The sequence below is a fragment of the Filobasidium floriforme genome, assembly GCF_021052385.1.
Source record: "Filobasidium floriforme strain CBS 6241 chromosome Unknown HD553scaffold_12, whole genome shotgun sequence".
Lineage (NCBI taxonomy): Eukaryota > Fungi > Basidiomycota > Tremellomycetes > Filobasidiales > Filobasidiaceae > Filobasidium > Filobasidium floriforme.
The window spans coordinates 391139-405142 of record NW_025763633.1 but is presented as its reverse complement, the minus strand read 5'-3'; the positions used below and the strand labels follow the sequence as shown (position 1 = coordinate 405142).

At 51.8% G+C, this 14004-nt stretch overlaps 5 protein-coding genes across 5 annotated transcripts; 3 read left to right on the top strand and 2 right to left on the bottom strand.

Moving 5' to 3' along the window:
• Window positions 1–245: 245 nt before the first annotated feature.
• Window positions 246–2546, top strand: HD553DRAFT_296605 (MFS general substrate transporter). Its single transcript, XM_046178522.1, has 8 exons — window positions 246–621; window positions 684–814; window positions 887–1038; window positions 1102–1595; window positions 1656–1681; window positions 1752–1837; window positions 1911–2137; window positions 2217–2546. Exons 1-8 carry the CDS (start codon window positions 420–422, stop codon window positions 2462–2464), a joined length of 1566 nt encoding a protein of 521 aa, XP_046036272.1. The 5' UTR covers window positions 246–419; the 3' UTR covers window positions 2465–2546.
• On the bottom strand, window positions 2547–4267 carry HD553DRAFT_312164 (NIPSNAP-domain-containing protein). Its single transcript, XM_046180062.1, has 9 exons — window positions 3987–4267; window positions 3832–3915; window positions 3694–3758; window positions 3525–3619; window positions 3357–3424; window positions 3084–3293; window positions 2960–3022; window positions 2781–2897; window positions 2547–2720 (listed from the first exon to the last, which is right to left on the bottom strand). Exons 1-9 carry the CDS (start codon window positions 4110–4112, stop codon window positions 2691–2693), a joined length of 858 nt encoding a protein of 285 aa, XP_046036271.1. The 5' UTR covers window positions 4113–4267; the 3' UTR covers window positions 2547–2690.
• On the bottom strand, window positions 4268–8250 carry HD553DRAFT_312154 (Golgi to vacuole transport-related protein). Its single transcript, XM_046180061.1, has 14 exons — window positions 7860–8250; window positions 7641–7805; window positions 7467–7553; window positions 7376–7398; window positions 7179–7309; window positions 7012–7102; window positions 6326–6947; window positions 6111–6245; window positions 5902–6034; window positions 5572–5837; window positions 5214–5508; window positions 5015–5142; window positions 4707–4945; window positions 4268–4635 (listed from the first exon to the last, which is right to left on the bottom strand). Exons 1-14 carry the CDS (start codon window positions 7902–7904, stop codon window positions 4545–4547), a joined length of 2451 nt encoding a protein of 816 aa, XP_046036270.1. The 5' UTR covers window positions 7905–8250; the 3' UTR covers window positions 4268–4544.
• Window positions 8251–8439: 189 nt separating this feature from the next.
• Window positions 8440–11052, top strand: HD553DRAFT_312152 (putative ceramide synthase component). Its single transcript, XM_046180060.1, has 14 exons — window positions 8440–8634; window positions 8699–8737; window positions 8805–9109; window positions 9180–9385; window positions 9460–9500; window positions 9587–9675; window positions 9746–9792; window positions 9863–9890; window positions 9961–10124; window positions 10211–10255; window positions 10313–10446; window positions 10509–10574; window positions 10635–10781; window positions 10845–11052. Exons 1-14 carry the CDS (start codon window positions 8573–8575, stop codon window positions 10894–10896), a joined length of 1425 nt encoding a protein of 474 aa, XP_046036269.1. The 5' UTR covers window positions 8440–8572; the 3' UTR covers window positions 10897–11052.
• Window positions 11053–11129: 77 nt separating this feature from the next.
• Window positions 11130–13888, top strand: HD553DRAFT_342516 (alpha-amylase; the record flags this gene model as incomplete). Its single annotated transcript, XM_046182759.1, has 17 exons — window positions 11130–11188; window positions 11247–11389; window positions 11453–11585; window positions 11686–11844; window positions 11918–12091; window positions 12163–12251; window positions 12333–12417; window positions 12487–12504; window positions 12579–12689; window positions 12762–12771; window positions 12850–12989; window positions 13056–13071; window positions 13140–13237; window positions 13311–13441; window positions 13503–13555; window positions 13615–13665; window positions 13733–13888. 17 exons carry the CDS (start codon window positions 11130–11132, stop codon window positions 13886–13888), a joined length of 1626 nt encoding a protein of 541 aa, XP_046036268.1.
• Between the last annotated feature and the right edge of the window lie 116 nt (window positions 13889–14004).

Here is a 14004-nt window from a genome sequence, read left to right as displayed (position 1 = left end):
ATGTTTGCTAGCACAGATTGTTGCAGATAGTTTTACGGCATAGTAGCAGGATAGAACTCGAGATCACCCCAGATTGTCGGGGATTTCGGTGAATTCCGGCAGATTTTATGAGATGGCTGGTCCGATGGGCTATACCATTGCAAATTCGCTTCCGCAACCATCTATCTTTTAGCTAGCTAGAACTGACGATCGGGCCCTGATGGCAGATCAGGGACAGAGACTGAGAGAGATGATCCCGAGGGTGGCCCCCGGATTGCATCTCGTCCGAACGCGATTGGTTCGCTTGGACGAGCATCATGGTCCCGTGGAGAACCCCTCGGGGTTGAAGAGCATAAAGTCTGTCAGACCCCCAGGTCACCCCGCAGACCCTTCACCTGTTGCGTTCTCCCACTCGATTCTGCCAACGACATTGATCAAGGATGAGCATCGAACCCACCAACGAGAAGCGAAACGTCGCGCACTTCGAAATCGAAGAAAACGCTGGTCTTCAAGATGGCTCGTTGCTCGAAGCTACTACTACTGGAGGCACCGGGACTGAAAAGGGTTACGCTGGATCTTTTATCGGGGACACTCACCGCGCAGAGACTCGCAAGGCTGAGCGAAAGTTGCTCTTGAAGCTAGGTAAGCGGCGTCGACTTCGAAGACAACCTCTGCGCAATCGCTCACCTCAACATGAACTGCAGACGTCGTGATCTTGCCTCTCGCTTTCCTGCTCTACCTGTCCGCCTATCTCGATCGAGGAAACCTGGGAAATGCGCGTCTACAAGGTCTTCAGAAGGAGGCTCTGGATAACAGTGACGAAAAATACTCCTTGGTAAGAACTCAGTCGACGACGATCTTACCAAGGCACTTTGTTGACTGGATTTTCGATCGACGAACCTCGCAGGCCCTCTCGTGCTTCTTCATTACCTACATCACATTGAGTATCCCAGGAACTCTGCTTGCCAAAGCCGTAGTACCTTCGACCTCGATCTCGATTGGTGCTATGATCTGGGCTGTTGCTGCTACCGCACAAGCTGGCGTCAAGAACCCCGCTGGGTAAGTCCAGCCATCAACAACAAAAATCGATTCCTTGACTCACCCTTGCTTGACGTTGAACAGGGTTTACGTCTGTCGTCTCTTCGTCGGAGTTGGAGAGGCCATGTTCGGGCAGGCGGTCGCCCTCTACTTTTCCTATTGGTACACCAAGTCCGAAATCTCCAAACGGGTCGCTTTGTTCATCGGCGCTGGAGCACTAGCGGGCGCCTTCGGAGGTCTGATCGCCTACGGTGTAGCAAGGATCCATCACCCCAAGATCGAAGCCTGGCGTGTGCTCTTCTTGATTGAAGGGTGTCCCTCCGTCCTACTCGCCATCTGCGTCTTCATCTTCCTGCCTTCCCGCCCTCAATCGAGTAAATACCTCAATGAGAACGAACGCACATTGGCCATCACCCGGCTCAACGCGGATTCGCTCAACGAGGGGGACAACGGGATCGATTGGAGTGGCGTCAAGCGGGCATTCTTGGACTGGAAGACCTACATGATCGCCATCGCATACTCGTGCATGAACCTCACCCTTGGTTCCGTTTCTGGATTCCTGCCGACCATTATCAAAGGTATGATTCCCATCCTGTACTCGTACTTGAACCTCGCTCATGGTTCCGCTCTCGATTTAGGTCTCGGATACTCCGCTGCGCAGGCTGTAAGTACTCTGATCCATAAAGCCGTACATGGACCATGAACTGAATGATATCTTGCCTTTTTCTTCTCAGCAACTTTACACAGTCCCGCCCTATGCTGTGGCTTTGGTGGTCACCATGTTGCTGTCCACTCTTTCCGACAGGTTCAGGTCCCGAGGGTGAGTCCGCGATCCTGTCCAGCCCGTTGTTCGATCGTATACTGAGCCGGTGATCGATTCGACCTGAATACAGCCTCTATGCGGCGGGAGTCTATATCTGTGGAATTGTTGGCTGGGCGATTCTCTATGCCGTTAGCCCTGTTCACGCCAGTCACTCCGACCTGCACGTCCGCTACTTCGGATGCATCTTGATCGTTTGTGCGGGTTACGGAGCGATCCCCATCATCATCTCTTGGCAATCGAACAACTGTGGATCGCAGAGCCAGCGTGCCGTTGCACTCGGAATGTTGAACACTATCGGTAAGTCGGTCGCAGTCTATCGCTAGCGCTTGTGGGAGTTCTCGCTGACTTGACTCGACCGGATGTTCTCAATTTCCAGGCCAATGTTTGTCTATCCTGGCGTCCTACTCTTTCCCCAGTCACGAAGGACCGCGGTTCCACAAGGGTATCACCCTGAACCTGGCCTTCCAGGCTCTGGGTTTCTGCATCTGTATCGGAATGACTCTCTACTACCGAGCGGAAAACAAGCGTCGAGACAGGATCGAAGGAGGACGTCCGGTTGAAGGCACCGTGCTCAACGTTATTGAAGAGCACGATCTCGCTCCTGGGTTCCGATACATTCCTTAAATTTGAAGGGCTTTCATGGCGAAAAACAGTGTCTTACGTATTTGTATATCATTGGGGAATCTTCCGGCAGCCCGTTCGGTACAAGGTATTCATATATCCATCGTTTCGTTTACAATGCCTGCAACGGCTTCAAGTACGCACGTCGCAATTCTACATGCTCATATCACAGAGATTTCAGACACAGATATACACCCAGCATCTTTCCAGGCATCTCCGATTTGAGCCATCATTTCAAAGTCGACCACGCACAAGGCAACTAGATTACTAGCTCATCAGTTGGACGATCCTGGGCTGTTCATGGGAACACCGAACTCACCAGGATGGAACACTTCATGGATTGCGCCAATTTGACTGTCTCCTGAACGGTGTTACTCCATCCGGATACGTTCCAGGCTTGTTCGCGGGTCAACTTCCTCTCGGCGAGGTTGGGATACTGCGAGTGGCTTCTCTCAGTCGACCATGGTCGAAAAATCCCATGTCTGAGTCAACACTGACCTGCCAGAGATGGTGTACCTCGTGCAATGTGCCCACTTGCGAAAACCAACCACCCGCGGGTTGCTGAGGCGAACCAAGCCACGGTCAGTGTCGCCACGTATTCTCAAAGGCCGAGCGTACTCACGACGAATCTCTTTCTCGCTTCCAGCCCTCGCTTCCACGCATGCTCCCATTCGAGCAGCCGACCGGGTATCAGCTGATAGCTCCGGAGTTCGTATATACCTCCGTTCTGACGAGGGGGGGACGAAGGCCAGAAAGCGAACTCGGACATCAGTTGGGAATGTCTGGACTGGACTGCTGGAAGAATCTGCTTGTTGAGGATGCCCGGAAGGGTCTACGGAGGTCTCGTTTGATCAGCAGGGTCGAAGGTGGTAAGCGGACAGCCATGATTTCTCACCGGATGAGTCTGAAGCTTCCGCATGACATCGTCGTATCCGTCATAGTTCTCGTACTCCAGAATGTGAACTAGAATATTTGTTGGTATCACACAAGGGTCCTAACGATCAGCAACCATACTGCAGATATTGCCTCTAGCTAGAAAGCGTGCGCAAGACTGGTCACTTACCGAAATTATCCACCGGTCCGATCAACGTTTCCCAACTTCCCGTCAATTTCACCTTGAGTGAAGGATCTTTCGCCAGGCCGGCAAAGTACTCCTCGCTATGGGTCCGAGGTCCGAACAATGCTGTCAGGTCATGATTTACGTCCCGTTGATTCGAACAAGGGGTACTTACGCTGCTGTCCTGTACTGTTCCCTGCAGTCCGGCTTGACCGCATGAGATACGAGCTCGTGGACGTACTTTCGTTTTAAAGAGATTGAAATCAGCTGTGCATAGCTTTCGCAAGCATCAAGATCCTCCAGGTCGCCTCACCTTGTTCCTTCCTATCAACCGGGAATGCTGATGAATCTCCGTTTCTCCTTCTGCTTTCGCTTGCTCGGAACCGTGAAGGAGACTCTTCAGGGTTGCTAATGTCAGCTCGTAGGATCCTTCTCGGAGGATATCTCAAGCTCAAGCTGGCGACCCACAGAGAAGATACCACTAGGAGAGGCGTGAGACGACGAGTCTGTCTTGCTACCGCAGATCACCCTACTGGTACTGAGATTCCTCTGTGTAAGGAGTCGTCCTCGCGAGAGCAACGACCTAGAATTCATGTCGGCAAAGTATGTTCAAAGGGGGGACGTCCAAGTCGTTCGGAATCGAGCGGAAGGGATGTATATTTCACTCCAAGTGAGGCGAAGCCGATAAGGTTGATTATCAAGTACTCGTCTTCTCGAGCGTATATCTAGTAGTGGACAGATCTATGCTTGCATGCTCGATTGCCATGCCATATATATATACCGGAGGTACACTGGTCATGCTGGTCGAAGACCTCGTGACCGACCCTGGCCCCGTCTTAGCGCGACTCCTCCCTTTCGCCCATGGGGACCCTCCTCCTCTTGACGCGTCATCAAGCGAAGGGGAGGGGAATGCTCGATGACAAAGGCCGAACAAAGCCTACTCCCGCGAAGTGGACTGCTACGAATACCTTTATGGCCTTTGTTGATTGTTGAGGATGATCCATCACATACAACATCACCAATCTCTCATTCGCTATCGCTGTCACTGTCGCTATCTGATAGACTAGAGTCGCTCGAGACCCCCTGAGACTGCAAAGTGGTCGCGGTACCAGCGCGACTTAATAGGCGGGACGCGAGGTCAGCCACGGCGACTCAGCGAAAGCGTCACAAGAAGTTTGCTTGGCTCACTTTGCTTTCCCCCGGCCACCATCGCTCTCTCTATCCTCATCGACTGTATCTGCGGTACTATCCGTATCGGTTTCGTCGAGAAACTCGTCCAAGTTCTTGATCTTTTTAGCTCGAAGCGTCTGCGGGTTGCTTTGTGTGGTAGGAAACGATGGCAATGCTCTTGCGACGTTCTTCCCACCACGGCTTTCTCCTATTGTCGCCTCGAAGACAGGAGATTTTGGGGCGGATATCGGTTCGGGCTAGTCACACAAGGTAAAGTAGACTTCAATACCGGTAGGCGAATGGAGGTAAAACCTTTCGTAACTCACCACATCCCGCAGCGAGCTATCAGTAGGATCCGTCGTCCAGGAGGGAACATCCCACCCTGAACCACGCATGGGGCGGCTGCTAAGGCCGGACAGGGACCCCATCGGATAGTTCCGTCGAGTGCGGCCGACTTTTAGGAAGAATGGCATGACTTAGATTCGATGGCCAAAACGTTCCTCAGGACGAGACGACGAGACTCACTTCGATCGGAGCCCTGCCTCAGATCAGGGCAATCAGACAGGACCAACTTGATCTGTTCTGGTCTCAAGACTACGCCTCCCGTATCGACCTCGTCATCCTCCGCATCGCCATTTGATTGTCGTACGCTCCGTAGAAGCCCAGTGAGCAATCTGGCCCGATCTCTGACATCCCAGTCTTGATCATAACGCGCCAGAGCCAGGGCGTGTCTCGTGAGCATGTCGATTGATCTTGAGCCTGGGCATTGCGTGAGCAGAGTTGCTGCCAGATTGAGCACTTCAATTTTGGTCAAGGGTTCCTGTTCGGCCGAATTAAATCATGAGTCACCAACTAGCGAGGATCGAGCTGTATCGAAACCCACCTCGGTCATGAAGCATCTCACGCCGTTTCTGAGGAGATCAGGTGCCCATACCGCGATCCCTTGGAATTCCGAGTAGGTTGACGGACCTTGGTCCTCGCTTATACTGTATCGGCTGCCAAGCCAGTATACACTCGCACGGGCTTCTTCGCCGTGAACGAATGATAAGCGCTGAGAAAGGCTGAGGACTAGGCGTGAAGCCATCTCGCGATCAGTCGAAGACTGGATGAGGGACCGCAAGGCAATTACAGCTTGTGCGATCGTGGTTTCTGGACAGCAGGTCAAATGATGAGTAATGTCTCGGATATGCGAGGTACCTGACCATCGACCTACTCTTTCCGCTCTTTAGTAACGACAGGAGAACTTTCCCACAGGTCTGCTTGACGGATCCGATCTTCTCGGAACATCGGCCGATAGCCTGGATGGCGTCCATTGATACGGCCGATTGTGGACTACGAGCGTATTCCTGACAGAGAGCAAAGGAAGGGATCTTTAGTATTGATGCATCGACGAGACTTCGACATACCTAGCGAACGGCTCACCCTGAACTCGCGTATCACAAGACTCGCGTTGCTCTCGCTGACCAGGAAACTCAAGATCGCAATCTTGTGCCTCTTTGTGCGAACAGTATCAGAGCTACGAACGAAGAATTTTTCAATCCTTTCGGAGAGTAACCACTGTTACATAGTCATACAGCACGGTCAGCATCGATGGGCCCTAAGATACGAAGGCTTGAACAACAAGCGAACAGACTTGCCGGTCTTTGCTCTGCGATCTCCCTCACGACCTCCCAGGCACTCCAAGCTACCTCGCTTGTATCTTGCGTGACGGAGCACAGACGGAGCAAAGGGGGTACAATCTTGTGTTGTGACAAGTCTTCCGATGAGATCTGATTCGAGGCACACAGGTAGAAGAGCCTGATGGCAGCTAGCGTGACGGCCGGATTGCGTGATTGGAACAGAGGTAGCGTGCAGTGCAACAAGAGCTCCAAATCTGGGTCCAGCTCGGGAGGCGCCGAACTCGATTCTGGGAGCGCCTCGGACATAGCGCCCGACTGGTCGTTGTCGTCGTGCGCGCTGCCCGGTATCTGATCGTCGTATTGTTTGTTCACAACAGCCTTTTGGACTTCCTGCTCTTCCGGCTTCTCCAGATAGTTGCGAACGTATCGTTGCAGGACGGCTAGTACCACGACCTGACCCCATTCGTCGCTATCTATCAGTAGCATGCAGATTTTCCGGTAGTAAGGATGCAGTAGGTCGAGGTGATCGGGACAGATCGAATCCACCGCCTGTAGAGTGGCCCCGATGGTGACAGGTGTGCTGGTCTTGAGAAGGGTCACGAGCATGGTCTTCAATTGCGGCAAGGTCGTCGAGTCCGAGCTGTGATATCGACATATCAACGACTGAGCATGAACCGGACCGAAGTCTGACGCAAAAGACTTACTCGTAAACCTTAATCAAACCGAGAGCCACGGTCTTTCGGACCCATGGGTTACGATCATTTACGAGCTTTTCCAGTCCTAGCATAACGATCCCTGTAACAGTAAAGACCGTTCAGAAGCAATATCAGCTGGACTGATGACTCGTCCACGGATGCCACTTAAGGCCTACCTTGAATCACACCAAGACGGATGCTCGTCAATACACGGATAGCCATACTCCTGATCAAGGGGCTTGGATCGCCAAGATCCCGCTGGAATGTGTTGATGGAGAGCAGCAAGAGATCCGAGTTCGTCTCCGCACTGCGGCCACGTCGAGTCTTAACCAGTGTTCATGGCAAAGTGGTGGAATGGACAGTGGACACTAACTAACGGAGTAAATAGATGTATACCTGAAGCAGAACGGGAGGTATTAGCGCTTCTCGTAGTCCAAAACATGCTCAGTCGGAAACAAACTTACCAGTTTACGGATCTCTACACTTGGCGAAGCTACCTGCTTCACCACCTGAGGGAAGAAGGCAGACATATCGCGTCCTTTCGAAATCATCTAGATGAGCATTAAAATACCACTATAAAAGTTAGCCTCCGAAACACAAGAATCGGTATCAGCAAGGATATTCGCACCGGGACTTACCGCTATTAAACGCTTCATTCCTTCCAGCCTGTCTGCTTCGCTCGCTTTGTTATTCGAGCCATCGAATAGCTGCGCAATCTCTCGTAACTTGTCGTCGTTGTATTCGAAGTAGGTTTGCGCAGCTGGACCTTTTCCTTGCAAGATAGGTAGATCACGGGTGGACTCCTGAACGATCAGCTGTTAGCTTTGTCCAAAGAAGAGGGTATGAAGACGGCTGACCTTGAAAGTCTCGGTCAAACGCTGAGATAGTCGATTGAGCGCCATCGCAAAGGACACGGGGAAGCACCCGGTATGAGATTCCGTTTCAATTACCGTATACGGGAGTCGATTGCAAGATTCTACAGGCGGCAAATCAGGGTGAGACAGTGATGGCCCTGCGAGGGCGGCCGGAGAATGTCTTGTACACCGTTACGAAGGCCGTAGAACCGCAGTCGCGATATTACGGATAGGGCAATTGCTGGCCGGTTGTTGTGGCTATCTGATATGGTTCCGATTGTGCGACTTATATAAGATATATGTATTCGCGCCAAAAGGATTGAAGGACAGGCTATCGGGAGTTAGCTGTGAGCTGAGCGACTAATAACGATTGTAGATATTCTTGATATGAGAATCGCTTCTTTGCTCGTCGTCACCTATATATCTATATGGCAGCCCTGATCGGCCATCATGATGATGACAAGTCCAGTCCCGAGACTCGTCGTGAACCTTTCCCCCAACCGGGGACATGCGAGCAGCCAAGCATCAAGCTAGCTGTCCGAAATGTTTTGATAGAAGTCAACCCTCTTGACGGTAGATCTGCAGACGTTCCAAGCTATCCGGCGGTATTCCAGCTGAAAGACTTGAAGGTAGCGTGTCTCCCCATACTATTGTGTTCCCCAAAGAGCCCAAAACATCCACATCAGAGAGCTCAGCACCTGGAGCAGAGCGGAATCATGTCCACCAACCCCCGAGTGCACACTCGCAGACGGGCCAGCAGCGTCTCTCAAGCTCTATCGTACGTCACATCGAGCCACGATGGAACCAAAGGCTAACATGAAGTCGATGTGGTGATTTGTCAGTGCTATTCCCCTAAACAACGCGCCAGCCTACGAGTCGAGGTGAGGAGCGAAGCCTTCAGATCAACAGGTAGATTCGATGGGCTGACCTGCTCAAGCATCTCAACAGGGTGCCGGTAACCGCAACGCAGAACGCCCCTGCTGAACAAACGGACAGTAACCCGAGCCTCCAGTTGAACGGCTCGGCCGATTCGTTCACCGCCGCCGAGGTAGTTGCGGACGAAGCTCGAGCAGCTCAGTTGCGCCGACGTCGTCCCGGCAACGACGAGAAGCCTGTTACCGAAGCCGTAGCAGCCTTGCCTGGAGATAAGAAGCTTCCAGTTAAGAGAAACATCGACCCCTTTGATGATGCGCGATACAAGTCGGACGGATTGTGGCAAGATTTGAGAACGGGCAAATGGATGCTCATCCCTTGTGAGCTTATTCCACCTCTCGATACACATAATTTACCGAAGTTGACATTTCCATCGATACTCCTCGACAGCCTCTTCCTTGCCGATCCTGGTGCTCCCGATCCTGCTCTACATCAACCATGAATATATCCTGACCAACCCGAACATCCCCCTGCCGGATGTGTTCCGTCAAATTGTCCCCATCACGACTAGGAACCCCTGGACTCCCTTGCTATTCCTGAGCGGATTCGACGGGAGAGATGAGGCTGGGACTTCGTTCTACAAAAGGAGCTGGTTGGTACGTCTGGCAAAATCCTGCGCCGGTCACCCTGGAACCACAATCTTTGCTGACCCCGAGATTTACACATACAGGATTTGCTGTTCATCGCTTATCACATTGTCTTCTTCTCCTTGTAAGCCTAGCAGCACGCGACCTGGAGTTCGATACACTGACGGAAAGAATCATCCAATTGCCACACCCCTTGGAACTGTTTGACAGCGTGAGACAAAGCATCACGCTCTATATCCTGAGACCGCTTGTGAAACGCCTAGGCATTCCTCCAGCCAAGTTCGAGCGCTTTACCGAGCGTGGGTCGTTACTGGTTCAATGCAGCATTTTGTAGTACGCCGATAAGAAGCTGACGTTTGCTACCGGCAGAGGGGTACGCTTTCCTCTATTTCGGCTTCTTCGGGCCTTTGGGCATGGTGAGTTCCCCGGCTATGGGATGGATCGTAAACGAGCGTTGACCCTGAATGGATTTACTTGCACATCTAGTATGTGATGCACGGCTTGCCCATCTGGTGTAAGTATGCCTCCCGATGCATCTCGATCAAGCCCAGCTCATTTACTCCCATTGCCGCCGCACAAAACAGGGTACAATACATCGGCTTTCTGGACGACATTTCCGGTTCTGAGGATGACCGGACTGCTCAAGGCATATTACCTCTTGCAAGGCAGTTATTGGTGTCAGCAGGCTATTATCCTGGCTGCTGGTGTCGAGAAGCCCCGGAAGGATTTCAAGGAACTCATTGCCCACGTAAGCTGCTTCCCATGAGACAACTCTCGTGACCCGCTTGTCCGCCTCGGGTTCCAGGCTGATACAGTGCCGCCTCCGCTTTACAGCATATCATCACTCTGTGGTTGATCGGCTGGAGCTACATGCTGACCGTGAGCTCCTTCATGATGGAACTCGCATTCGATGAAACTAATGACCGCTTTGTTCAGCTTACCTATATCGGCGTGGCAGTCTACGTAACCATGGACGTCTCTGACATCTTCCTCGCTCTGGCCAAGTGTGTCAACTACGTCAGCGAAGACGCTTCCGCGCCCTTCTTTGCATTCTTTGTCGTGGTTTGGACGTGAGTTACTGCCTGGTACCTCAATAGACGACCTTCAGGACTGATCCGGCGTTACCTGATAGATACATGCGGCATTACTTGAACCTCAAGATCTTGTATTCCGTGTGGACCGAGTTCGACCTGGTCCCGTGAGTTTCTGTATCCCACTCTTGGATTGAGAAAGCAAGACTGATGGGACGTCTTCATAGGGAATGGGCCCGTACGACCACTTTCGAGCCTTGGAAGGAGACCGGGCTTTTGGCATGGTGGCTTCAACCTGTTATCTTCGCGTCCATCTTTTTCCTACAGCTCATCAACCTGTTCTGGTACTTCCTGATTCTTCGCATCTTGTTCCGGTACGTTGACCTAGGTTTCGCGTTACGCTGTAGATTGCTGATTGAACGGCCCCCACTGCTCAGGGCCTTGTTCTCCAAATCGCTATCGGACGAGAGGTCGGATGAAGACGAGTAACGCGATCCGCGGATCGGACATCAACTTGGCACGCGACTGCGAACCACGTGGGGCACTCCGGGGCTAGTAACCACTTGTAAACACGCGTCACCTGCGATTGCAGATCACTTCGGGGGGGTCGTGACATGTTGTTATTTGCATATTGCTGTTCTTCGAAAAGCAACATATCATCGCCTGTTGGATCATCAATTGACCTAGTGTTAGCCCATTCTCACCTTGAAAGAAGATAAAAAATGGCTACCAGCGCAGATCAGAGCCACCGAGGCGGCAAAGCCCAAACAAACTTTACCATGTAGGCGATAAGGCTGCTTGCCGAAGGCGCAGCTAGATATTGACCGTCTGCGCTACAGGATCCAGGCCTTTGAATGGTACAGTGCGGGAGGAGGAAAGCATTGGCAGACTGTCAAGTCACATCTGTCTGACTGGGCAGATTTTGGTCTAACCTCGATGTGGCTGCCTCCGCCTACCAAGGGCTCGTCGACTGAAGGAACTGGTAGGCACTACCTCGCTTCACATTTGCAATGGCTTGGGGTTAACTTTCAAGCCATGATATCAGGTTACGACGTTTATGACTTGTATGATCTCGGCGAGTTCGATCAGAAAGGCAACAAGAGGACCGGTTGGGGTAACAAGGAGGAATTCATCGACCTTATCAAGACCGGCAAGGAGCTTGGAATCATTACCTACATGTGAGTCTGCGAGTCGTAAGATATCCTTCGCGCCACTCTGACGGGTCTGAGTTGGCGTTCCTACATAGTGGTAAGTAAGAACTGGAGTTTGCCCAATTAGCGTACGACCGAGACTGATGATGTGCACATGTATGATAGATGCTGTCCTCAATCATCGCCTCGGTGCAGATGAGAGCGAGACCTTCAAAGCGACGGAAGTGGCCAATGACGATCGTACCAAGAACCTTGGCGAGCCCTACGATATTGAGGGCTGGACGAAGTGAGGCCGTTTCGTTCTGACAGCTTAACAGTCGTTGATCCCTGTTGTTGTTGTTGTTGTTGTTGTTGCACAGATTCAACTTTGCCGGTCGGGGCGACAAGTATTCCAAGATGAAGTACAACTTTAACCATTTTACCGGGGTAGATTTCGATAACAAGACGGGGAAAAAGTCGATCTTCAGGATCGAGGGGGAGAACAAGTATTGGGCCGAGGCGGTCGATTCCGAGAACAAGAATTACGATTATCTGTGAGCATCTCTTCCAAGATCAACAAAGCTTGATTTCCGAGACTAATTTTCGAAACATGAAACCTCTCCAGCATGGTACGTTGGCGGTCGGCCGCTTCGTATTGCCTCGTCCTCGGTGACAGAAAGACTAATCCTCTGCATACTCCATTTGACTTTCGATGTAAAGGGAGCGGACGGTAAGCAGGTCCCCCTTCGGATCGGAGCCCGCAGTAAAGGAGCCTAATCGGCTGCAATATCCCAGTTGACCACGCTCACGGTGATGTCAAGCAAGATATCCTCAACTGGGGATCTTGGGTCTTGAAAGAGACTGGAGCCAGTGGATTCAGGTAAGGTCGGACGGTGACCGGACTGGATGTCCTTCCTGCTCATGAGCTGATCTTGGCGATTCCATCCAGATTCGATGCCGTTAAGCAGTAAGCCTCTCCTCTTCATTTGCTCATGGGATTGCGAAACGGATGATCCAGAGCTGAAATCTTGAATCGAACAGCATCGACGTCGGGTTCATCTCCGAATTTGTCGAACATATTCGTAAAGAGAGCAACAACCCCGCCATGTTCTGCCTCGGAGAATACTGGAAAGATTCGTTTGAGACGAACAAGTGAGTCTCGGCGTCGTGCGCGCCACGAGCCTCGGACCGTCAGCTAATGACAAGGCACCGCAATGTTGTCAGCTCGTATCTGGTAAGATCATCCATTTCCCTTGCTAGTCAAGACCTTTACCATACTGATGAAGTTTCGCGGCGATTCCCGTCCCCGTAGAACAAGATCGGTCAGCAATTCTCTTTGTTCGATTGCCCACTCCACTACAACTTCAAGGAAGCCGGTGATAGCCATGCCGACTTTGACATGCGCAAGATCTGGGACGGTAGTATCGTCCAGAACAGGCCGATCGACGCGGTGTGAGTTTCCAGGCATGTCATGGAGAATTCTGCAGGCAAGCTGATGAACGCTGTGCATTATGCTAGAACCTTGGTCGACAACGTGAGTCCACCGATTTCTTAGGTGCGTTTGAACTTGTCACTAGAACATTTCAACTTTGCTATTTGTAGCACGATACCCAAGTTGGACAAGCGCTACAATCTTGTGTAGCTTCCTGGTTTAAGCCACTCGCCTACGCCCTAATCCTTCTGCGGGTTGATGGCTACCCGTGAGTATCAGATGTCCAAGCAATGTTATGGGCGACGGAAACCTGCTCGCTGAAGTCAAGAATATTACAATAGCTGCGTCTTCTACGGCGACCTTTACGGTTGTCAGGGCGAGAACCCTCAGCCGCCGGTCAACCAGTTGAGCGATCTGATCAGGGCTCGAAAGTTGTTCGCGTATGGTGAATTGCGAGACTACTGGGACCACCGTAAGTAGAGGGTCTCGTATCTCGCAGGTCGTTTTTCTGACAACGATGTATGCAATGACAGCGAACTGCGTCGGATGGGTCAGAGCTGGATCCGAAGGATATAGCGGTTGCGCTGTAAGCACCAACATTGGATATACTGATATTTCCGCTGACTTGAAATTTTGGGACGCTAGGTGGTTATGTCGAACGGAGAGGGCGGCAAGAAGAGGATGGAAGTGGGCAAGGTCAGTCTCGTGTCGAGTCGCCTCTGTTCTTCACAATATCAAGGCTAACAATCATCTCTCTGCTCAGGAACACGCTGGTGAGAAATGGACAGACATTCTCGGATGGACTCAGGGCGAGGTAGAGATTGGCGAAGACGGCTGGGCCGAGTTTACCTGTCCTGGCGAGAGTCTAGGTGTCTGGGCTCACGAGCAGGCAAAGGGACGAGAGGAGTTTGGCAAATAGACGTTTCAGGTTTAGCAGGTTCTTGCATAGAGAATGAGGATTGAGCGATCTTGTCCCGAACCTGCCCGACTTGTCCCGATCTGTCGGGTATTTTCGCGCGTCAAGTGATCGATCGG

Excerpts from the sequence above, each read along its gene's own strand:
- HD553DRAFT_312164 (XM_046180062.1), bottom strand. The coding sequence starts at position 4,112 with ATGAATTCTAGGTCGTTGCTCTCGCGAGGACGACTCCTTACACAGAGG. Across the intron at positions 3,759-3,831 it reads GGTTGATAGGAAGGAACAAG|TACGTCCACGAGCTCGTATC; the intron begins GTGAGGCGACCT and ends TTAAAACGAAAG. Across the intron at positions 2,898-2,959 it reads AGGTACACCATCTCTGGCAG|TATCCCAACCTCGCCGAGAG; the intron begins GTCAGTGTTGAC and ends AGCCACTCGCAG.
- HD553DRAFT_296605 (XM_046178522.1), top strand. The coding sequence starts at position 420 with ATGAGCATCGAACCCACCAACGAGAAGCGAAACGTCGCGCACTTCGAA. Across the intron at positions 1,596-1,655 it reads CCTGCCGACCATTATCAAAG|GTCTCGGATACTCCGCTGCG; the intron begins GTATGATTCCCA and ends CTCTCGATTTAG. Across the intron at positions 1,682-1,751 it reads GATACTCCGCTGCGCAGGCT|CAACTTTACACAGTCCCGCC; the intron begins GTAAGTACTCTG and ends TTTTCTTCTCAG.
- HD553DRAFT_312152 (XM_046180060.1), top strand. The coding sequence starts at position 8,573 with ATGTCCACCAACCCCCGAGTGCACACTCGCAGACGGGCCAGCAGCGTC. Across the intron at positions 9,793-9,862 it reads TCTTCGGGCCTTTGGGCATG|TATGTGATGCACGGCTTGCC; the intron begins GTGAGTTCCCCG and ends TTGCACATCTAG. Across the intron at positions 10,782-10,844 it reads ATTCTTCGCATCTTGTTCCG|GGCCTTGTTCTCCAAATCGC; the intron begins GTACGTTGACCT and ends CCCACTGCTCAG.
- HD553DRAFT_312154 (XM_046180061.1), bottom strand. The coding sequence starts at position 7,904 with ATGGCGCTCAATCGACTATCTCAGCGTTTGACCGAGACTTTCAAG. Across the intron at positions 7,806-7,859 it reads GTTTGACCGAGACTTTCAAG|GAGTCCACCCGTGATCTACC; the intron begins GTCAGCCGTCTT and ends CTGATCGTTCAG. Across the intron at positions 7,310-7,375 it reads TACATCTATTTACTCCGTTA|TGCGGAGACGAACTCGGATC; the intron begins GTTAGTGTCCAC and ends ACGTGGCCGCAG.